The 25,110-nt window shown below is 38.8% G+C and overlaps 1 protein-coding gene across 2 annotated transcripts in view; it reads right to left on the bottom strand.

Moving 5' to 3' along the window:
* Positions 1-4,472: 4,472 nt before the first annotated feature.
* The window catches only part of B4GALT1 (beta-1,4-galactosyltransferase 1), an 88,202-nt gene continuing 67,564 nt past the window's right edge, over positions 4,473-25,110 (bottom strand). The window contains exons 3-6 of one of the 2 annotated variants that reach the window (XM_027874546.1): positions 18,161-18,348; positions 15,907-16,029; positions 13,652-13,756; positions 4,473-13,313 (exon numbers count right to left, since the gene is read on the bottom strand). In XM_027874546.1, coding sequence (XP_027730347.1) covers positions 13,181-13,313; positions 13,652-13,756; positions 15,907-16,029; positions 18,161-18,348 — 549 coding nt within the window. In that variant the 3' untranslated portion in view covers positions 4,473-13,180. The remainder of the gene's footprint in view (positions 13,314-13,651; positions 13,757-15,906; positions 16,030-18,160; positions 18,349-25,110) is intronic. The other variant, XM_027874547.1, reaches the window with a different exon arrangement.

Below are 25,110 nucleotides of genomic sequence, written 5' to 3'. Positions count from 1 at the left end.
AAAATTGTTTGCCTTCTCAAGGAAGGAGAAGAGGGAGGGAGGGAATTTGGAATTCAAAAATTTTTAAAAAAGAATGTCAAAAGTTTTTGTTTCTGTGTAATTGAGAAAAAAAATAAAAATTTAAAAAAAAAAAAGCACAGGTCTGATCATGTCACTTTCCTTCTCAATAAACTCCAGCGGATCCTTATTACCTCCAGGAGCAAACATGAAATCCTCTGTCATTTAAAGCTCTTCATAATCTGGCCCCTTCCTACCTTTCTAGGCTTATACATGTCATAATTGAACTATTCTGGCCTGCTTGCTGTTCCTTGTCTACAATACTCCATCTCTGAACTCAGTGCCTTTGCATCGATCACCCGGTATGCCTGGAATATTGTCCTTTCTCACCTTTGCCCCTTAGTTTCCCTGGTTGTCTCAAGACATAGCTCAAATCCCAGCTTCTACAGGAGGCTTTTCCTAAATGCCCTCACCAACTAAAGCTTTCCCTCTGATCTTTCATCTATTCTTTATGTATTTTTTACATGTACCTAGTTATCTTCATAGGGTTAGGGTTAGGGTTAAGTGACCTACCCAGGATCACACAGTAGGTGTCCAAGGCTGGATTTAAGCTCAGGTCTTCCCAATTACAGGCACTGTATCACATAGCAGTGGAAAAAAACTGTAAAAGAATTTTAGAAAGAGTTATAGGAAACCACTGTAATCTTAGAACATCAAGACAAATGCTACCGTTACTGTTAATATTTGGATGACAAATTCTTGTTGGAAATACAGCCCTGGGTGACTTAAAGGGTGTAGTCTATAGGAAAATTAATTGTCAAAAAAGAAGAGACCGCCTGGATGTGAGCTGCCATGAGGCCTCACAATTGTGGCTTGCCAACTATCCCCCACTGGACCTGTAGAACGCAGAGCTGGAAGGTCACAGGCCAAACTGTTGAGTTTCTTTTTCATTTCAGCACTACAGTATGCACTTTTTTCCTCCACACTCTTCTGATGGACATAAGAATCTTGTCCCAAACTCTGACTATCTGGGTTGGCAGGGAAAGGGTTGAGGGGAAGAGTATCTCTTTTCTCTCACTGGCTGTGCCTGGCACAGGAGGAGAGGGGCTTGGGGCCTCAGCCTCCTTCCCCCTCAGGCAGCTGGCGCCTCCCCTTAAGGATCTCAAAACCAGACCCATCAGAAGCCCAGAAGCTAGCCTGAAGACTTGGGAGCTAACAACCTCTGGAAGGCCGAAGTTCCAGATAGGATTCAAATATACAAAGGAACATTCTCATTAAAATTGGTATATGAGATTAGGAAGGACCAATGAGAAAAATATCAAAGTGTTTCAGGTAGTGAGTTCCATTTCTTTCTCTCCTTTTTCTGTTTTTGCTCAGGCATTCTGGATTAAATGACTTGCCCAGGGTCACACAGCTAGTAAGTGTCAAGTGTCTGAGGCTGGATTTGAACTCAGGTCCTGAGTCCAAGGCTGGTGCTCTATCCACTACGCCACCTAGCTGCCCCATTAGTTCCATTTCTTTAAAAATGCTTTCTCCATAAAAGACTTACCTTGCTTATTAATGTTTTAAAATTTTAACGGCTTATTTTTAAAAGTATTTCTCCTAAGGGCAGCTAGGTGGTGCAGTGGATAGAGAGCTCTGGCCTTGGAGTCAGGAGGATCTGTATTCAAAGCTGGCCTCAGACTTAATAGCTGTGTAACCCGGGGCAAGTTGCTTAACCTCGATTGCCTCACCAAAAAAAAAAAAAAAAATTTCTCCTAACCAAAGTGGGGAAAAAAAGTGTGGTAAACTTGATTCAATCAATCAACAAGTTATTAAGCGCCTACTATGTGCTGAGCTCTGGGGTATTATAAATACAAAGAATAATACAATCCCTCCTCACAAGTATACATATATACATATAAACACAAAGCATAAACATGAAGTGTATGAATACAAATATATACGAAGTAGTTAGATGCAGGGTAGGGAGGCTGCTTATCAGTTACAGGCAGAGTGCTGCATCAAGAAAGGCTGGTGCCAAAACTGTCTTAAAGGAGACACATTTGCCCCTAATGTATCCTTCCCTTCTCCCGATAGGCATGGGACACTGCCAGGAACAAGGCATGGAGCCCAAAGATGAGACACGAAGTGTTGTATGTGAGGAACACACGGGCAGCTAGGGGGTGCAGTGGATAGAATGCTGGGCATAGAGTCACGAAGATTCTTCTTCCTGAGTTCAAATCTGACCTCAGACAGATACTTACTGGCTGTATGACCCTGGGCAATTCACTTAACCCTGTTTGCTTCAGTCTCCTCACCTCTATAATGTGCTAGAGAAGGAAATGGCAAACCATTCTGGTATCATTGCCAAGAAAACCCCAAAGAGGGTCATGAAATGTGACACACAACTGAAAAATGACTCAGCATGTGAGAAACAGATCAGAGAGAAGGCCAGTTTGGTGGGATCACACAGCATAGAAGGGAGAACTTTTTTAGTGAAAGCTGGAAAATAATGGGAGGGACAGGTTGATAGAATTTTATTTTAGGTGATCAAAGCAATAGCTTAACCCTTAATTAGGAGATTCTATAACCGTGGCACCATACCTAAAAATACAGGTTGAGTTACTCCGAAAACGCACATTAACCCCTTCTAAAAGGTTAACTCTGCAAGCTTTGTTGGATAAGATGACATAGCTCTGAGGTCTTGCAATTTAATTTCTAACTTGGAGCTTGAATTAGCTTTTCTTTTATTTTTGGAAGCTGAGTCCCCCTATCTTGTCTAGGCTAGACCACAGCAGCCCAGCCTGATCAGCACGGAATCCTTGACACACTCCGTTTCTCACCTGGGCTGGTTTGCCCTTTCTTAGGGCAGCCCTGGGGCTCCTCATTCTTGGGGGTGGTGTTGTTGGTGAATCATTTCAGTGGTGTCCCAATCTCTGTGACCACCTTTGGGGTTTTCTTGGCAAAGATACTGGAATGGTTTGCCATTTCCTTCTCTGGCTCATTTTGCTGATGAGGAATCTAAGGTAAATAGAGCTAAATGACTTGCCCAGGCTCAGACAGTTAGTAAATGTCTGAGGCTGGATTCAAACCCAGGTCCACTCCAACTCAAGGGCAGGTGCTCTATCTACTGTGCCACTTAGGGGGAGGGTAAGGTATCACTCTATTGGTGCCAGATTTAATGCAGAAACTCAATCAGCTTTAGCCCTACTATAACTCAGAACTTTCAAGGGCAATTAATCCCCCAGTCTCAGCCTTCCCTACCAGCAGGGATTATACCTGATGACTCTGTTTGTCTTTGCATTATACCCAGGCACTCAATTGCCTCCCTCCTCCTCCTCACCAATATCAGAAGCCTTCCTCCTTTACTCTATCTATCAGCCTCTTCCCTTTCACTCATCTCATTCCCGTCCTCCCCTGACTTCTGGGACTAGGGGCCATTCACTAACACACGCACAAGTTTTATAAATGCGTCACCATGTAGGAAATATTAGTATAATTGGATTGACCCATTTTTTGGTTTTATTTTGGTGAGGCTCTCTATGTCTATTGGTCATTTCTAGCAGTTCTCTGGTTAGCCATCCGCAGTAGATGGGCAAATTGGAAGGCGGGATGGAATGTGGAAGATGGGAGGGACCTTTTCTAAAAGCAGTTGACTAACATTTCTGCACCATCTACACTAGAGTTGGGCATTATATAGGTAGCACAGTGAAAAGAGCACTTAAGAGTCAAGAAGACCAGAGTTCAAATCTGTCCACAGACACATACTAGTTTGTGTGACCCTGGGCAAACCACTTACCCTGTCTACCTCAGTTTCCTCATCTGCAAAATGGGAATAACAATAGTATGTACTTCCCAGGGTTATTGTGAGGATCAGATGAAATGCTTATACAGCACTTTGTGAACCTTGCTATATAAACGTTAGCTATTATTGTTTTCACATCTTGCTGTATCCTTAGGTCATTTCTTAGGCTTTACAAATAGGGCATAGACTGGTTATGCTCCCTATTCAGATTAGTTTTGGTTGCAAGTCTAGGATGTGACACACCAGAACTGATTGGACTATTCGTAAATGACTAATTATTCCCTTAAGTAGCTATGGGGCACAGTGGATAGAGGGCCGGGCCTGAAATCATGAAGACCTGAGTTCAAATCCAGCCTCAGACACTTACTGGTTGTGTGACCCTGGGCAAGTCACTTAATCTCTGTTTACTTCAGTTTTTTTATCTGCAAATGGGGATCAATAATAGCACCTGCCTTCCAGGGTTGATATGAGGATAAAATGAGATGATAAAGTGCTTGGCACACTGTAATCATTATATAAATGTTAACTATTATTATTATTTTTATTATTCTTACAGCACTTAGTACAGTGCCTAGCACATGGTAAGTGCTATAAAAATGTTAGCTATTACTAAAGCTGGTACCAGAAAGGCATCAAACTCATATTATCAGGCAAAAAATAATAATAATTAAGACCACACACACACAAATTTATAAAGATAAGCTCATTTATTCAAGTCATTATCGAATTTAAAGGCAAAAAAAAAATACAGTTCTCATCTGTTATGAATATCAAGGCTGGAATACCCATTCTCCCAGCTCTTAAAATTGTATATATACACACATATACACGTGCACACACACAAAAGTTAAACAAAAAAAAGTGCAAAGCAGAATTAGGATTTGAAGACAAACCAAATGACCTCATAACAAGTTACTGTAATGTTTACGGTTCAAAATAACAGCATAACATACCTAACTCTGAGTGTAAGCTCAAGAAAAGCCAGGCATTTGTACTTTCTTTTATGCTGAAATTATGTTGTGTGTACTTTTCATTAGTTTCCTAAAGACCAGCAATGGAACAGGTAAAATAATGGAAACACAAATGATAATTTCACAGTCACAATTCACTTCTGGACAAAAAAAATGCTCATAGAAAACTAGACCCTGAAAGATCTGAGACAGAGAGAGAGAGAGAGAGAGAATAATGACTGCATTTCATGAACTGGTGGTGTCCAGTGGGAATTTCACAGTCTAACAGATGTGTCCCATGAACATTCAGCGACAGCTAACTCTCCTGAAGAATCCTTAGAAGGCCAGGAAATGAGTAAGTACTGGAAAGGTATTTGTTTTCCCTTGTGCAGAGGATGATCTTACACACTCAAATGTTTGACAGTGACATGAAGGAATATGAAATAGTCTGTGAATGAGGTTTTAGGATTTGGTATTTAAATTAAAAACAGGCACCAGAGAAGTTGCTATTCTGGGTTTCTGCTCCTTTTCTTTTTTTAAAGGCACTTTATAAAATAACCCTGGTCATGATGCGACCTGGGAAAGAGAGACCATGAATTCTTAAGATTTGCATCACCCTCTCTCCCAAAACTATGTTCCTATGGAAAGCATTTTTGGCTCTGAGAACAGAGCAGTTAGGATTAAAAACTTAATAGAATAATTTCTTTGTATTGCATAGCTGTTGCGGTAGTAGAAAACAGATTTTTTTTTAAAAAATAAAAATAATAAATGTTTTGGGGGAGGAAGGAAGTTAGAAAAAGTATTGGGAATTTGGAAAGTGAGAACATACATAGCTGTAGAATCATACAGCTATGATTTAAGAGACTGGGAGTGGGGTACCCACTGGTATTTGGGGGCCAGTCAGTTGCTACACTTACAAAGGAAGGAAAACAAACAGTCTTCAGTTTTTCAGGCATATCAAGATTTCCAATGATTCTCCTCTATTCAGCCACCACACAGCAGATGGGCAAGTTGGAAGGCTGGAATGTGGGAGATGGGACTTTAAGACCATATCCCTCATTTTACACAGGAATAAATTCTGGTCCATTTAAGGCTAGTGTTCTAAGGTCACATGGTGAGTAAATAACAAAGCTGGTCTAGAACTTGGGTCTCCTGACACCTAGGCCTCAGCACTAGAGTTAGGGCTTTGGGTAACTACTACACATTTGAACGTAGTCAGTTTAACCAGTCTTAGCTCAGGCTGAATATCCAGGGATTTCTGGGTGAAAAATTCCTCATTTCACCTCCTGTTCTGATGTGCTAAAATCCCAAGGAACAGGTTTAAGTAACAACATAGTGCTAATAAGGCTTACAAAGTGATTAACATACACTTATCTCACATAACCCTCACAACAACCCTGTGAGGTAGGTAAGGTAGGTTTCATTTATCTCTGTTTTACAAAGAGAAAAGTAAGGCTTCAATGACTTGCCTTATAGGTCACACCGCTTGGAGAGTCAGCATTGTTGGAATTCCAAAACCAGTGTTCTTCCCCCACACCAGGCAACTACAATTGTGGGTTATTGGATCTCATAGATTATTTGCACCATTATGAAAGAAAAAGACGAGGGGTGGAGAAAGTTGTAGGCACCTGAGTTAAGCCTGGGCTAGAGTTTATGAGAAGGGAGATGCTGCATGGATGAAAGATGCCACCAGCAATCTTAGGAAACAGGTAGGTGGCAGGAAGGAAAAACTGAATGCAAGGAGACGGGGAAAATGTGACAGGAAGGAAAATGACAAGGGAAGAGAGGAGTTGGAGGGACAAGAGTTTGAGAAACAAAAGGAAAAAATGGGTTGGTCTAGTAGGGGCTGACACAGACACTGCCTTGGTTGATACTTGGTATTCCAGTGCCATGAGCTTATTCTCAGACAAGATAGACCCTAAGAGTCCTTAAGGGCTGTAAAAAAGTCTGGAAATATATACTGAAAACAGTAATACCATCCATGACTGTAATGTAACAGGGCACTCCACTCAGCTTGGCTTCCACACTATCTCAGGACAATGTCTGTCCAGGCAGGCTTTCACTTCGTAATTAAGAAGTGGTTTCCCAAAGGAAAAAAAAAAAAAATGCTGTCTAACCATGAGGCAATTTTTGGACCGTTTTATGTCCCACTCTGGAAAGGGAAGTCCCTGTCTCAGAGGTTTAGCAGGTGGTCCCTTTGGTACTAGCAACCTGTCCTACCAAAGGGAAGGCAGTCGACTCTCCAACATGCCTGGCAAACCAACATGCGGGTGTGACAAACAAGACAATCCACAGCCTCATGTGAAAGACTTTTAAGTTATCTTTTCTCTCAGTAAAATGAAAAGGCATTAATACTGAATACAGCATACGCATATTTTTGCCCCAACAACTCTTAACCTCAATGACATTTAAAACATTACAATTAAAGTGTACATGGGAAAATTCAAGTTTATGTCACACTACCAGAAGAGCGAGTCTTCTTCAAAACCTAGAGAATACTAAACATCTGTGTAGAACCTGAATCAAAACAGATCACTTTATCCCACAATGACAACCCGATTTGTTCATTTGAAACAATACAAACTGCTATTAAAATATATTTATCAGTCCTTAAAGAAATAAGGCAATTTAGAGACTGAGCACTGAACAATCTAGCAACTAGCATTTGCTCTGAGGGCTAAAATCCCTCAGAATTAAAATTTGGGGGAGACAAAAAACTATCTAATACTACAATAATTGCTGTAGTTGAGTTAAACTTTAGAACAAATAGTGCTTGAAAAGCAAAGTGAACAGGGAATTTAAATTGCACTCATTCCCCATAAAATTTTGGTATTTGTTATAATATGTGAAACAAAAGACATCACCTACAATGCAGTCAAAGAAAAAACTCACCTGGGGGAACAGCTCTGGTACAGATATGTCTAACTAGAGGTGAGCAGATGGGAGGTACATAGGCTTTTCTGATACAATCAGAGGATGGCAGAGAATAAGAAGCCCACTGCCCTTAGCAATACTGGGAGGAACAGAATAAGTACAAAGGTCAAGAACAGGGGATCCAACAGAGTTGTTGAGGGAGCAGCAAAGTAGTTCAATAAAGCCAATGGGGCAGAGGAGAATGGGTTCTATTCACAAGCAGGGTAATACTTACAAATGGGAATAGGCAATGTAGATAGAAGGAACACTGGCTAAAATAATGCCAGAAGGAAGTAAGATAGAGAACAGGAAAAGGAATAGGGCAGAGGTCAGAGCTGAAGAAAGGAGATGGACAAGAAGGGCCAAGAGAGCCGGTGAGAGGCAAATTGTAGACATACAAGAATCAGCAGAATTGAGCACCTTTTAATGAGTCTGGCAGATTTTATTTCTTTGGTTCTTAAAGGATCTTAGGCCTTTCTTATACTCAGCCCCCTAAGACTTGAGCTTGGCAGGGGAGCCCTGTTAAGACTGTCTTTGCCTTCAGTGGTCAAGAGTATCCCAGTATGCAGCTGGTTCCCACTTCTCTCTACCCAGTATGTAATGTTAGCTGCCATATTGGTTATGAATCAACGACGGTCTATATCACAAACTTTGCTTTCCCCTAAAATCCACAGGAGTAGGGGTGGAGATGAGATAGTAATGGTAAGTGAAAGAATGGCAGGAGAAGGGTGGTAGCTAGAAGAGAAAGCCCAACTGTTTTGTGATCCAGACTATGGAGAATGGTTCAGTGTTTTGGGGAAGGACACACTGAATACAGGTTATGGGTACTGAGCTATGGCCTGGTCCTCCACCTGCATGGGCCCTCCATAATTTACATGCTATTTATATCTTATCTTTGTCTACTAAAAGGTGGTCTGAGAGTTAGTCTGAATAGCATATAGTTCCCTCAAGTAATTATAGATTATGGGGAAAAGGCAGAGAGAAACTGTGGAAGATGAATTAAAGTCATACTTGGAGTGGAATGAGGTGTTCTGAGGACACCAATAGTGATTATGTAGTTTTTAAAAAAAAAAAGTCAATCCTGGGGAAGACATACCCACCACTTGTCCCGGTGACAGGAGGAGGTATAACTGTCCAAGTATTATTATAATGTCCAAACGGCACAATCTATTCACCACTTCTTGATTATAGTGAGCAAAGGAGAAGTGTATTTTTTGCCTGCAAGGCTGTGGACAGGGTGTTGAAAGATGAGATGAACTAAGGGCTGCAGTCAGATTAGATGTGTAGGGAGACCACTTAGTCAAAAGATACTGCTAAGGAAAACTGAGCTATGGTGAAAGTAGGGAAAGGTTGGAGCAGGTAAGAAATCAGGCTATTTTTGAAAGGGTGTCCAACACTACAATGATGGCACCATAGCCCTAAAGATTAATTAAAAAAAAAAAAAAAAAGGATTCATCATAACACCCAGGACTGGAGGAAAAGTAAAGGAGGCTTGGGGAAGCCAGGTGGCGCAGCGGATAGAGCACCGGCTCTGGAGTTGGGAGGACCTGAGTTCAAATCTGGCCTCAGACATTTGATCACTTGATACTTACTAGCTGTGTGACCCTGGGCAAGTTATTTAACCCCAACTGCACCTCCCCCACAAAGTAAAGGAGGCTTGATGGCAAAGAGAGCTATAGGACCCTGTTGAGTTTCCTAGTTTAATCTTTGGCAAATTGAGTAAGATGAAATCCAACAGGAATAAATGTGAAGAATCCAAGTGTACTTGGATTTTTTTTTTTTAACAATTTCAAAAATACAAGGTGAGAAAGGCCTGGGCATAGACAGCAGCTATTCTGAAAAAGATGTAGGGTCTTATTGAAGAGCATAACTTCCAGGGACAGGAAAGTATAGTTCCACGGTACTCTGCCCTCAGTGGATCTTATCTGGAGTCTTGTGTTTTAGTTCAAGAACAACACTGATAAATCAGAGGGAGTGTCCAGAAGAAGGCAACCAGGATGGTGAAGGATCTTGTCATAGGAAGAGCAGCTGGAAGAACTGGGCATGTTGAACCTGGAGAAGACTTTGGGGTGACACAATAACCTACTTCAAGCATATGAAAGATTATCCTGTGGAAAGGGGATTAGATTACATTGCTTGGTCCCAGAAGATGGAACTAGCCATAATGGGTAGAAGCTGCCTAGGCAAATTGAGGCTTGATATCAAGAAAAACTTCCTGACAATGAGAGTAGTCTAAAAGTGGAATAAGTAGGATGCCTTGAGAGGTGGTAGGCTCCCCCTCCTTGGAGGTCTTCAAGGTGAGGCTAGGTGACCACTTGTTCACCATAGTGAGGATTCCTTCCATGAATGAGTTTGGTTTTTTTTTAATTCCTTTTTGCGGGGGGGCAATTGAGGTTACACAGGGTCACACAGCTAATAAGTGTCTGGGGTCACATTTGAACTCAGGTCCTCCTGACTCTAGGACTAGTGCTCTCATGTATGAATTTAGCTATGTACGAGGTCCCTTCCAACTCTCACATTCTAGGATTCTGTGTTGATGTCGAGGCAGGCTTATGGCCACTGGAAGTCCCGCTTGACCAGGTGGATAGTTTTGAAGAAGCCAACATGACCTTCAGGCAAGATTCTATGGCAAAAGTCCTTTGCAATCAAAACCACATTTTTGAAATTAAAGAAAACAAACAAACTCATATTTTGCAAAAAATAAGACTAGAAGAATGTATATGTATAGCCTATATCAGATTGCATGCTGTCTTGGGAAGGGCGATGGGGAGGGAGGGGGAGAAAAATTTAAAACTCAAAAGCTTATGGAAGTGATTGTTGATAAATTAGAATAAATTTTTAAAAAATAAGAACAGAAGGTCCAGATGAAAGGGTGAGCTTGATGGACTGGGTCCTGGAAATAAGTTTCAATGTTATCCAGATAAGATAATGATCTCTATAAGTCTAATAACATTTAAGAAAATAAAGTTAATCAAGTGGCTGGGATGCTAGAGACCCTGCAAAGGCCACACACAGTTTGACCGTGCATTTTATGGTCAAATCGAATTCATCTGTAAGGTAGTTTTCAGCATCTTTTCCTTCCTTAGAGACAATTGGTTTGGACGTCTTCCATTGTCTTAGTTTTGAAAAACTCAGGCATGCCTGAGCTAGACAAACAAGTATGGAACTAGAGGAGAGGGCATTTATCTCATACCACAATGGCATTTACAGGCTTGGTTAGGAAAGACTATGACATCATTTCCCCCATGAACACAACCATAGAGTCCAGTAAGTGTCCTAGACAGACGAATTCCTAGCATATGATGGCCTCCAGGTGACATTGACTATTTGATGAACCCCAAAATGAAGTTGAAGAGTTTGTGTTTCCTGAGAAATTGTCCTAGATATTAAAGGCCATGTGTGAATGGCCTCTCTTACCAAGGAGATGGATCTGGGACAAATGAAGAAGCTGCCCTTGCTAGTTTAGAGTGTAGGCAAACCAAAGGCTTGGGTTAAGAACCTCTTTTTGTCAGGCAGTTGAATTAAATGAATTTAAAGGGGGTATTCAGTGGGAAAAGGATAGGACCTGAGAAGAGGCTCCATTGGATTCTACTTAAGAATGTGTTCTTAAGAAAGGATCCTGTGAGGTTTGCTCTTGTACTTGGAGAGGGCTGTTCATAGCACAATGGACACTCTGCCTCACAAAACAAGCAAGCGGTCTTCCTTTAACCTCTAGATCTATTCTACTCAATGAAGACTTTATATAGTAAGGAAGGAGACAGCAAAGTAGGAAAGAACAGGAGGCTCTGGTATAAACAGTAGGTCGGTCGAAGAAAATCTAGGTAAGAGTTGAATTGTCTCTCTTGTCAGAAACACTGATCAATGAGGTATGATGGATGTGGGCCAGCTCTAGCTGAGCATGCTGAGCGGGGTCAACCAGGTTTTCTGGGTCACTGGCCAGCTAGAGCAGTTTAATTTCAATTTCAATTTAGATGTTAGCTTAACAACAAAAGGCCTTGCTCTGCCTGTAGCTGCTGGATGGATGGATTGGCAGTCAACTCTTCCTGTGGATAAGTCTCTGGGTTGGTCCAACTGTGGACCACCCTCATTGATGAAAAAATTGAATGGATTCAGAGACAGACAGGAAGATCACAGTACAACTGTAGGCAGAAAACAACTATCCAGTGATGGTAGATGAACGAGGCAATTGAGGAGAATCCCATTTGGAGATAGTCTACAGAAAAGTTCATGCGTTAAGAGGTATGTGAAGAGCTACAGTAAAGCTTTGAAAAACTGGAAAGTTCTTCAGTCTTCCTGTTCAATCTTTCAAGGAGAATATTGGTACAGGAAGCTAATGGGCTGAGGGGGAAATGCAGACTGGGCGGGCATCTGAACCTGGAATCAGAAAACCACAAGACTCTTTGGCAAAGACTGAAGGGCAAATTTGTCCTCCAATCAGACCCCTAACAGCTAGAATTCTCCCATTTCCAGGTCTGTAATGCATGAAAGGAAGCTGTGAGAGCCTCCATACCAGTAAGCAATGTGACCAGTCTACGTCTACGACAAACCATGGCGGAGCTCTGGGACAGATAGGTTTCACTGGTGCCAGTGCCAGCAGAAGGCAATGAAGATCCATTCGGGATCGTTGAGTCAACTAGGCTTACTTGTGACACAAGGAAGGAAAAGAGCAACGTTCAAGTCAAGTACCAGTGAATCTACCTATAGTGGGAGAAGGTAGAAGAGACCAATCTGACAAGGCCAGCCAAGCAGATTCAGTCAAGGCACAATTTGGAAGCCAGAGACCTAAGATCACAGCAGCAAAGGAAGGAAAATAGGAAAGGAATGAGGATGAGGGAGAGTCAGTAATGAGGAAGGCAGAGGTTAGAGTCAGGTCAGCCTGTTGGATGACATAGGAGAACTACAGATGATACCAACTAAAGACTAAGTAGGAACTGCAAAAGGGGAGGGCTTTTCAGCAGGCCGTGTGGACTTTTTCTAATACCTCCTTTGGTTCTTAAAGGGCCACGGCCCTTACAAGCTGGTTGGGACCTGGCAACTGATTTCCCAAAGTGTAAACTTGTAAACCAATTTTAGCAGCATTTTCCAGTCCTTCATAAAATTAAACATTACAACAAATTTAAAGCAAAATTCTTATATATTACATGAAAATTTGGCAGATTGATCCTTGGGAATTAACCACCAATCACTGAAGCTAGAACGCAGTGATTTTTAGCTGTTCACAATCGTTAACTTTTGTAGGGTAAGCTGTTAAGAACCATAATCAGATAGTCTCCAACAAGGGTATAAATAACCAACAATGCTTATATACAGTCTCTAAAACTTACAGCTAGAAAAGTCATGTGCTGAGTCAAGTTGGGGGCAAGAAGTCCCACTCGTCCTAGTGATTTGGAAAAGTTTTTGAGTAATTATACGAGGCATTCTTGTTCATTCTGATTGTAGTAAAACAAAAGGCAAAAATGGAAAAAATTCCAGCAAGTTTACAAAAGTCAATATGGGTCCTTGATTGTTGTCTTTTATTCAGCTCACTGAGATGCTAACTTGGTGACCCAATATCCACTGTGATTTTGGTATACAGAGGGTATTTCTGAATTTCCATAAGTTGGTATTTAAGTGAGTTCAAACCGTCAGAGTTCATGGTCTGCCTAGTGTGTGCAATTCTGTCAAATCTGTAAACAGAAAAACAAACAATGGTGTCAAAATCCAACTCCAAAGAAGAGTTACCAAACTCTTCCTTCCTGTTTCCCTTCCCGTATTTCCCTGTGCCTGGAATGACCTCCAGGAGCCGGTGCTTGAATTAATCCAGTGAGAACTAGAGAGGAGACATTCTTCTCAGTTCCCAGGACAGACTGAAACAAAAATATCGAAGGAGAGAGTAACCTCACGCCATGAACTGGGCTACTATCCTAGTACTCCTCCCACTCTTTTCCCAAATAACCAGTGCTTGGATGCCTAATGTCATCACTTTAAATCATCTAGAGAAAGAAACTGAAAACTAAGAACACACCTTTGTGGATTGGGCTCATTTTTTTGGTCTCTTGAATGGCGGATCATCCGACATTTTCCAATGATAGCATTTGGGCGTGATATAGACATGCCTTTATAAATTAATCTGTAAGTGTTAAAAAAAAAAAGAACAATCATAAATAAATATAATTTACAATATTTTCTTAAATACTAGTTAGCATGGTACAATGATCTGTTAAGCACCCCTTTACTTGGACAGTATTAAATAAGTAACCCAACAACTACTTAACTCCATATTGCAGTTCAATATTTTATAGTTACATTAATTCATCAAACAGGAAGATGATTAAACTTAGTGTGACCAGTGAAAACTCTTTTCTCCCCTTGCCAAGAGGCACTTCATGTCTTGAAATGAAATACTGTTTTTATTTTAAAAATAAGTTTTCCCTTTAACTTGTGAAGCACTGTGACTCTGTATGATCGACAAAAGTTAAGTCATATACAAACTCTCATTTTCATGCACTCTTCCTATTTCTATTGTAACTCTCCCTGCAAAGCTACAACATATCTAGCACTTACTCATGGTTTCTTGGAATTCAACGCTTCATTCAAGGGATATTTATTTGGCATCTATTATGCACATACAGCACTGTACTATATGCTGTAGGAGACACAAAAATAAATAAGGTACTACCCTGCCCTCAAGGGGCTTACAGCCTAGGAGGAGAGATAAGAAAGGCAAACAAAAAACCTACACTGCAAAATAAAATGTTCTATATACCTAAGAGAATTATGAAGTGCTATGAGAATTCACAAGAGGGAGAGATTATTTTTAGTTGGGAGGATCAGGAAAGGATTAATTCATGAAAGGGATGGTATTATACCTTGAAAGATGGGTAGGAATCAATAGGCAGGTGTTGGGACCATGAGGATGATCATTCTAGCCATAGGGAAGAGTGTCAGCAAAATCAGAGAAAAGGGAAAAAAGAGGATATATACAGGAGATGGCAAAGATTCCGAGGTGGTTGGGACATAAAACATATGAGGAGGAGCACTACGAGATAAGGTCAGCAATGTAGGTGAAGAGGCAAACTGTAGGGGACCGTAAATGTCCTGGCATTCAAAAAATTTGGGCCTTATTACACATAGATAGACTGATACACTCTTGTGCGTGCTGTAATTCACTGTATAACTGAGGATGACAAGCTAAATCTAAATTACATGTGTGTTTTTGTGTATATACTTAAGACACACACTTCAACAGCTGTTTTTGATGAGCTTTTTACCACGATATGAGTGATGTTTTTTAAGCCCATTCAAAATACCCACTATTTAACGTTTTGGAAATTGCTATCAAAATAGATTTGGATTTTACAGAAAAAGGTAATTTTCATTAGCACGAAACTGATGAGTTTTTTTATTAAACTGTATAAGATTGAATTATAAATTTTCAGTTTGTTAAAAAAAAATCTTTAGGATATCACCTTAAATAAACTAGAATGACAAAACTGTCTAAAGCCAGTAGAATTCAACGTGGGGAAATAGAAACTCTACCATATTGTTAGTGGAATTAGATACTGAGGCAAATATTTTAGAAAGCAGTATTTTAATATCCAATAATATCACAAAACTAATCATGCCTTTTGATCTAAGAATTTCATTACCAGGACTCTATTTGAAAACAGGGTTAAAAGGGAAAAGGGACCTACTTGAACAGAAATATTCATAGTTGCTTTGTTTTCCATAATTAAAAAATCAGAAAAACCTGTATGTCTAAAAATTGGAGGATAGCTGAATAAATTATGGTCTATTAATAGAATGGAATCTCATGGTGTCATAAAAATGATAAATAGGAGACACATGAGGAAATATAGAAAGATAAAGGTGATGAAAAGTGAAATCGTACTGTATACAAACAACTATCATTTTCTGTTAAAGAAAACTAGAAAAAAGGAAAATGGGGCTAAAGATGGTTGAGTTTCTGATGAGTCTAGAAGTAGAGGAAGTATGAAAAGCATTTTATTTTCTCGTTTATTATTTATTAGCTCTTTTGGTTCTGCTTCATTAAAGGCTATAGAATTTAGGTAAGATTTTGTCCCTTGTTTTGTATGCTTAATTGATTGCTCCTGTTTTAAATTTATAATAATTAATAGTATGATAATTAAGTTCTTTTAGTGACCCAGCACTGAAGATCCAAAATTTGGAAATAATCAAATGAAGGAAGAAATGTACTTTCTAAGGGTGGCAGAAATTTTTTCATGGTTATTTAGACATAGAATTTTAACAAATATTTACCTGTTATAAATATCATCATCTTCACCTCCCCAACCCCAATAGTTATTAGGAAATCCATTTATTTTGAGGAATTGTTCTTTACTTAAAGCAGAGACACCTCCAAAATACTGGTTATAAGGTAAGCTAGAAGTGGGAAAGAAGTAAATAGAGCATTAGTACAACTGACTTTACATTTCTGCAAGAGTCTTTAGGTGATCAGTGATACATATACCTTAACACTCATTTCCCCACAGATTTTGGAAACAATCTAATTCAACACAGACGTCTTAAGTCACTAAAATCTTTAATTACTTGAGATATCAGACCTTACAACCTGTAAGGATGTCAAATCGGAATACTCTTACCTTTAGAAAAGGTAACTTTTGAAGAAACTTAATGTAAGGTTTTGTCAAGAGTTAGTGGTTTAGATGGAAGGTTTACGTAAACCCACCTTTCCCTCACTCCAAGGTTCAGGGGATCTATCTCTACAGATTTCTGTTTTCCTAGTTTATCTAGAAGTACGAAGTTATTGTCTATGATGTATTCCAATGGATCAAGGGCTACTTCTCAAAGTCTCTTACATGAGGATGAGGGGGTCTAGGAGGGAGATTCAGGGCTAACACCCCCCCCCCAAAGAAACCTCATAGAAAATGAAAAAATACTTAGGGGTAAAGGAAAGGAGACACAAGCTATGATTTCATTGGTACAAGGAATTCCAGAGTGGAACATCTTAATTTCTACCAATGCAACTTAAAATTATTAGTGAAATGCCTGGAGGGCACTGAGGGTTAGGTAACTAACTGCAAGGTCACACAACCATCAGAGGTGGGATTTGAACCTTGTCTCACTCCAAAGCCAATCCTCTACCCAGTACACCAACTGGCATCTACAAAATTTTTAAATGTATATCTTTGTTGGATAGGCTAAGCTCCTTTTATCTCAGATCTTTTAGAAGGCACCCATCGACCGAGATACCTTTAGATCTTCTAAGAATCTATCCTCTCAAACCAAGGGATAGTACTTTAGAAGACCTTTTTAAGACACCTTCAAGGCCTGTGGCTATGTGATTCTATTGGACACAAAGCCCTGGCTGGGTAGAAAGACAGCTTCACTGAAGAGAGGGAGAGAGAAAGGAGAGAAAGAAAGAGGGAAGGAGGAAGGGAGAGAGGGGGAGAAATTTAAAGTATAAAAACTAAAGAGAAAAAAAACCCCACATACCTAAAATAGAATTTCACTAAAGGAAATCTTTTTTTCAAAAGCACATTTAATACTTTCACATACAGGAAGTCATTTTAAAAGTGTTTCCAAGTACCTGAATGTTTCCTTCATAGTGATAAGCTTTGCCAAGTATCATCACTATTTTACAGATAAAGAAACGAGCTCAGAAGTAAAGTGCCAAGTCTATGATCACAGATTTAAAACTTAGTATCTCTGGCCTCAATCTGTAAAATGTGGGAGTTGAACTGGCCGGCCTCTTGGGTTCATTCCAGTTCTAAAACTATGAATTTATGATATTAAGCATCAAAACTGGGCCTTCAAGTTCAGTGCTTTTTCTACCAAACTACTTTATACTTCAAAAAATATCATCTAATAAGGCTATTTTACTTCTAGCTACAAAATCCGACTGACTTTTTAAAAAGGCTCAAGGAATATATCGACAGTCATACTTACTGTTTAAAAAAAAAACAATGAACAAGACAAGCTGGGGAATTATTTGCAGAAAACCTTAAAAATGGATTCTCATTAAATTGCTGTGTGCTTATAATGGAGGAGGAAGGAAACAAGAACATATTAGTAAACCCATTTAAAATGACGAAATAAAATAATTACTACAAACACCACAAAGCATTTCAGCAATAACAACAAAAAAAATCTTTTCATGTTCATTAGAGGATGGATGGCATGTCTGGACTTCATTCTCCTTTAATAATAATTAATTGGAGGGAAAGTTACCAGTATGATGCATTTCATATAGGACTTTATTTTCTTTCTTATTTGATTTACGTAAATCAAAGTAAATTTACCTACTACTAGATTTAAGGAAGTGTTGAGTCTTTTTAAAAAGTTTTTAAATGCTCTGCTTTTAAAGATACACATTTTAGTAAATAAAGAAAGATAGTACACCAACTGTGTCTGACAAAAGAGGTAATACTCCATCCCCAACATCTCTATCCTTGATCATTATAATAAGTATAACGGTGTTCTTAAACATGCTATTAGATGGGAGATGAATGAATGAATACAATTCAGCTTTTTTAACTGAAATATATCTTACCTAAATCCAAATTTATCCATTGATACAGAGAGGTGCCGGGGCTGCTCGAAACATCTGTAGGTATTCCTGTCATCCATAGGTATCAGATCTACATCACTAAATACAAAGCAGTCATAGTCATATTCTTTCAAGGCTTCTTGAAAGCCTACATTCAGAAGCTTTGCACGATTGAATGTTTCTTCACCATCCTAGTTTAAAAATAAACAGGCAATCATTAAAACAACAAAAACTCCCAACAATCACCAGGGGCTTATCTTACTGGTTCTCTAATCCATTCACCCCTGGCTAATAAGTATACTCACCTGAGTATCTTTACTACAGACTGGCATGACAACTTATAGGAGAGGCTAATGACACACACTCACTGTTCAATCCTCAAATGCTGACTGTTCTGCATATTGCAAACAGTTTCAGCAAAATGTTACAAAATCATCTTTATTCTATTGATCTAAGGATCATGATTCTGACCTAATAACAATCACAATTCTGAACTAAGAAAGACCATTCTGAGCACTCAGTCTATAATGGTACAGGGTGGAACTCTTAAAAACTAAATTTGAGATACAAAAAAGCATGGTGAGGGTAGGATGTTCCTTTCCACATATACCTCCAGCGAATGCTACTAAACAACTCCAGAAAACTACTAATAACAAAGCACATTAGTCTCAGTGTGAGAAAATCTAGTTAAAAAAAAAAAAAAGAGGTGGGCAGAATCCTTGAACATCTCCTGGAAAAAGGATGCTACTAGCTTTTCAAATGGAGCTAATACTGGAATAGATCAGGTACAATCCAATTACATACAACAATCACCACATATTTGTTAATCTATTTTTCACCTAAAGTTTTTATTTGGTCAGTTATTTGATATGATTCACCCTTGTTATAACTGAACAAATATGTAAACTGCCAAAATGACTCATGTTACATCATATTATCCAAGCTCTTTATCTTTAAAACATTAGGACAAACCCTAGCAGCTGCTCTGCCTATCTCACAAAGTGGTAGTGTACAGAGATGGCATTTAAAAGGCTGCCTGAGGATTCTGGAATCCCTTGGTATTTGCTAAAGAGGGACCTATGATGGATAGGTTTTCATTCTCAGACAGCAAAAGGCATTTTTGGGTTTTTTTCCAGGAAAACCTTTTCCTAGGCTTGAATGAGATACTTAATGCTAAATTCAATGAAGTAGAGGACTATCCTCCTTCCTGAAACCTCTGGGTATTAGCTGATATTATAAAAATGTCAGATAAACTTATGGAAATTTCCATAAATGTAATGGTCAATATAACTTCTTTCTTAATAATGTTAAAAAAAATAAGATTGCTTGCAATGTAAGTAATTTCTTTACTTTGTGGGACCAGTTTGTTCGCTAACTTGGTAGGGCATAGTTCTAGACTTAGATTTGGGAAGACTCGAGTTTGAATCCTGACTCAGACACTTATTTGCCATATAACCATAGATGATGCACTTAATTCACTGACTCTCCTTTTTTTAATCTGTAAAATTGGGATAGTAAATGACGTTCACCTTAATAAGCATCAAATAAAATAAACCAGGTTTAAAAATTTATAAATGTGAGTTATTATTGGTTTTTTAAATTTAAATTAAACAATATAAGTCATAGGTGGTCAAATGATACGAACAGTTCTCAAAAGAAAAATTGCAAACTATTAACCATTTCAAAGAATGCTCCAAATCATTAATAAGAGCAATGTAAATCAAAATAATTCTGAGGTTACACCACTCACTCAGCAAATTGGCAAAGATGATAAAAAGATGGGACTAGTCAATGCTGGAGGGGCTGTAGAAACTCAGGCACACTAATGCATTACTTGGTAGAGCTGTGAACTGGCATGACCATTCTGGAAAGCAATCTAGAATTATGCAAACAATAAAATATCCATAGCCTTTGAAGGGGAGATTCCAATGCTAGGAACATACCCAAAGGAGGTCATTGACAGAAAGAAAGGTTCTTTATGCCCCCAAAATATTTATAGCAACACTTTTTGTAGTAGCAAAAATTGAGAAAGCAAGTATCGGCTGGGGAAAGGCTAAACAAAAGTGTGATACGTGACTATCATGGAATGTTACTGTTCTGTAAGGAAAAATGAACATGATGAATATATAGAAACATGGAAAGACTTACATGAACTGACAACTACAACAATTAAATCCAAAGAACAACTGCTATAACACAACTGAAAATGAATGGTGTGAAATTATCATGTGCTTTCCAAGCAGACAGCCTGGGTCCTTGTCCAAGGGTGTGATAAAACCATATGCAATATGTCATGGAGTCTAAGGGTGTCTCCCCAGAGACATGGAGTCTAAGGGTGTCTCCTTTACTCCTTTACTGCTTAATGAGCATCAAATAAAATAAACCAGGTTTAAACATTTATAAATGTGAGTTATTGGTTTTTTAAATTTAAATTAAACAATATAAGTCATAGGTGGTCAAATGATATGAACAGTTCTCAAAAGAAAAATTGCAAACTATTAACCATTTCAAAGAATGCTCCAAATCATTAATAAGAGCAATGTAAATCAAAATAATTCTGAGGTTACACCACTCAGCAAATTGGCAAAGATGATAAAAAGATGGGACTAGTCAATGCTAGAGGGGCTGTAGAAACTCAGGCACACTAATGCATTACTTGGTAGAGCTGTGAACTGGCACGACCATTCTGGAAAGCAATCTAGAATTATGCAAACAATAAAATATCCATAGCCTTTGAAGGGGAGATAAAATGGTGTGAAAGAACAAACTTAAATTCAAAGACAAAACATGAAGAAACACCTCCCTCAACTCCTCTGCAGAGATAGGAGTGGGAGCTGTCCACAGGTATGAAATACTGCATATAGTGTCAGATTTTTTCCCATGATATTGATCTCTTTTGCTAATTTTTTTCTTTTTCTTTTTAAAAATTCTTTTAAAAAAATTAGAGAGAGAAGGAGGGATGGAGAAATACAGGTGATAGAAAAACAAAAGATTTCAGTAATAATCTCTTCTTTAAAAAAAAAGTCATTTCGTTTCCCTAGGACTTAGTTTCATTCTCAGTACAATGAAGGGGTTGATACCTAAGGTCATTTCCAGGTCTAAATCCTATGATGCAATGCAACCTCACTGGAAAATAGGTTTACATGTGTTTTATGAGTTACAAAGTATTACACAAATATAAGATATCATTCCTAGTTAAATAGGTTGATAAACATTACTCGTCATCTTTCCAATGCCAGGTATATAAGTAAAAGCATTTTTCTAAAAACCCCCTTTTCTAAAAACCAACATTTGTTAAAGCCCAGGAACAAAGGATTTCTTTGGTCAGTATTAGAAAGTATTCAGAATTCAGTTCCCAGCATGACCACTTGTGTGAAACCAACCCATATAAATAAGCAAACACACTTATTTTTTGTTTTCAAAGCAGTGACTTTTTCATAACCCATGTTTACATACAGTGTTTTTAAAATATTACAATTTATAGTTTTTATATTTGGGTGGATTTCGCTGAACTGAATTCTGCCCCCCTTTTAAAATTCTTTAATACAAAGAATGGTTTGCTAGATATGGAGGACGACAGAGACATATTCGGAAATGAAAGTAATGTAAAAGCAAGAGAAACCAATAAAAAACTAAGTTTTAAAAAGAAACATCCTAATTTATAGCTTTGCCTGATACTACATTATGGTCTAAGTTTAGCTTAATCTAATCAAGTTACTATGATTGCCAGGGCTGGTATAACACCTAGCAGGTATCATTGTCCATATATACCTAGCAGAAGAGGATGAATGAGAGCAGAAAGCAGATAGCCGGTCACAAGATTAACATTCATGTCCCCCCCTTTTTAATCAGTCTTATGATGAAATTATTTTATAAGTGGTCTGTGTTAAGCAGTAAAGGAGTAAAGGAGACACCCTTAGACTCCATGTCTCTGGGGAGACACCCTTAGACTCCATGACATAATGCATATGGTTTTATCACACCCTTGGACAAGGACCCAGGCTGTCTGCTTGGAAAGCACATGATATAATAACTGTGTGTCCCAGAAACATGGTTCTCACATGCTCCCCAACTAGATCAGTGATTTCCCAGCAAAAACTTTTGCTCCCAGAACAGAGGCCTCAGTACTGACAGACTCACTTGGTGGGAATTGTCTTAAAGGACCTGAAGAGCTTTCGATGAAAAAGGAATTAGAACTTGCAGCTCTGTTTGGCCCTGCAGGACTAAATAAGGAATTATGGTTAGAAGAACAGAGTTAGGTTCCATGTAAGGAAAAACTTCTCAGGGGAAATGGAATAAGCATTTATGTAGTATCTGCTATATGCCAGGCACTGTGCTAAGTATTTTTGTTTTTGTTTTTTTTTAAAGCAAATATTATGACATTTGCTCAATTAAGAGTTACCTATCCAAAAGTAGTGGATAGGAGGTATTGGTGGTGGTAGTAGTAGCAATAACGATATTAACAAAACATTTATATGGTACTTTATATTTGTGAAACACTTTAACCTAAATTTTCTCATTGGAGCTTTGAGCTTCACCACAACTCTGGAAGGTAGGGATTGCATGGGAAAGTTGAGGAGGCTCAGAGGGTGACTTGCCTATGGACACAATGCTAGTAAGTATGAGAGGAGGGACTTGAACCCAGGTCTTCCTGATTCTAAGTCTAGGACTCTTCCCACTACACCAAGGGTTCATAGACCTCCTTTTGTCAGTCTGGTGAATTCTATGGACCCCTACTCAGAATCATGTTTTTTTTTTTTTGTTGTTGTTGTTTTTTGCTTAGGCAATTGGGGTTAAGTGACTTGCCCAGGGTCACACAGCTAGTAAGTGTCAAGTGTTTGGTCTGAGGCCGGATTTGAACTCAGGTCCTCCTGACTTCAGGGCCAGTGTTCTATCCACTGTGCCACCTAGCTGCCCCCAGAATCATGTTTTTAAATGAGTATCACTAAGGAAACTAATTATATGGAATTAATATATTAAATATTAAAAACAATTTAAAACAAAAATTTAAACCTCCTCCCCTAATATTAAAAATAAAAAGTTCAGGAATCTCAGTGTCTCCTAGATCAAGCTGCTAAATCTAATTAAAGGTGCATTACACTTAAACAGGAAAAGACTGACATAGAGGGAATCTCTGATTTAAGATGACTTCATAACTGGTTATAGCTCTCAAGTGCTACAGCAAAGATCTGCAAAGGGCCCAAGGCTAAATAATGATAAAGAAATCCAAAGATAAAGTATAGCAAGCAGCTTCATACTAGTGTTGGACTGCACAAAAAGACAACCAGAAACTTTCAGGCATTGGGATAGGGGTTTGACAAAAAGCTTGCGAGAGGGAAGGTAAGCCAGAAACCTGTTAGTACAGCCCAGGAATGCTAGGAAGCAGATACTCCAGGGGAGTAAGAAGCAGCAGCAGCAGCAGCAGCACCTTGACCACATTGAACCTAGGAGCCAGAAACCCTCAGATCAGAGACAACAAAAGTGCTCAGCACTCTGACCAGGGCTTTGAAAAGGGAAGGGAAGGAAGCATTTATTAAGTGCCTAATATGTCCAGGCACTATGCTAAATGAATTACAAATATCTCCAACAATACTGTGAGGAAGATGCTGTTAATGATCCCCATTTTGCAAAATGAGGCAGAAGGATGTGAAGTGACTTGCCCAGGATACACAGGTAGCAAGTGTCAGAGGCCAAATTTGAGCTTGGATCTTCTGGACAGTTAGACCCAGTGCTCTATCCCCTAGGCCTCCTCAATGTCTCATTGAGAGGAGCTGGGTGAGAAACACAGGAGTCAAGAGAACTGGAGAAAGGTAAATAGGATTTTCATAATGGGAAGGGGTCAAAGTACTTATGGAAGAAACAAGACCTTCAGAATCCCACTGGTTTCTAGGGTCAGAGAAAGGCAAGCACAGGTTGGGGGGGGGGGGTGGCAGAAGATTGTTTTGTTTTGATGGTCATAGGAAAGAAAAGAGAGGGGCCAAGGAATATACTAAGTTATAAAGGAGGAAGAAAGGAATGGAACTTCCTATTTCTCATGATCAGGTGTACAAAAGAATAAAAAGAATGTGCAAATATGGAGGGGGAGAAGAAACAGCATATGTATCTTTTTTATATCTTTTATATATATCACTTTTATCTGAACCATAAAAGGAAGGTGTCTGTCTGTCTGTCTGTCTGTTTCTCTCTCTCACACACACACAATTTGGTATAGAAGTAATCAAACTCAACAAGGAAATAGATGGATACAAAGAGAGTGAGGGCTTAAAAGAAGTTATATTCAGGGAAAGAAGTGTCACAAGCCAAACAAACTTCAACTTAAGAGGATGGATGGTGAAAGGGGGAAGATTGCTTTTTTTAAAGAGTAAAGACCAGTGATCAGGGTCTAGGATCAGGGTCCTGGCAAGAGGAAAAGAAGAGAAGCAACAAAACCGAAGTAGATCATTTCAATTATAGACCATTACTGTTAATCATACTCATCTTTTACCACATTCTTCGAAGAGAGGAGGGTGACTGGACAAAGAAAGGGAAAAAGTAGAATTAGCAACCATAAGCATGAATTTGAATGAGATGAACTCACCCATAAAACAGAGAAAGAGAGCAGAATAGAATAGAAAGCAAAACTGAGTAACATTTTATTTACAAGATTTCCACTTGAAATGTAAAGATCCACAAAGTTGATATGATGGGCTAGAGTAGAATTGATTTTGCCTAAGGTGAACTGAAAAAAGCAGAGATAGCAATCATGATGTCAGAAACAGCAGCAATAAAAATATACATAGTTAAAAGAAGTTAAATAGAGAAATGGTATTATTCTTAGAGGCATCATAGACAATAAACTAACATCAACATACGCACCATATGGAATAGCATCTAAATACTTAAAGAAAAAAGCAAACTAAATACAAGGAGAAAAAAGTAAATATTTGGGGAAACCCTTTCAGACTAGACAAATA

This window comes from Vombatus ursinus, unplaced genomic scaffold (assembly GCF_900497805.2).
Source record: "Vombatus ursinus unplaced genomic scaffold, bare-nosed wombat genome assembly UNPS02014807.1, whole genome shotgun sequence".
Classification (NCBI taxonomy): Eukaryota; Metazoa; Chordata; class Mammalia; order Diprotodontia; family Vombatidae; genus Vombatus; species Vombatus ursinus.
This window is presented reverse-complemented; position numbering and strand designations above follow the sequence as displayed.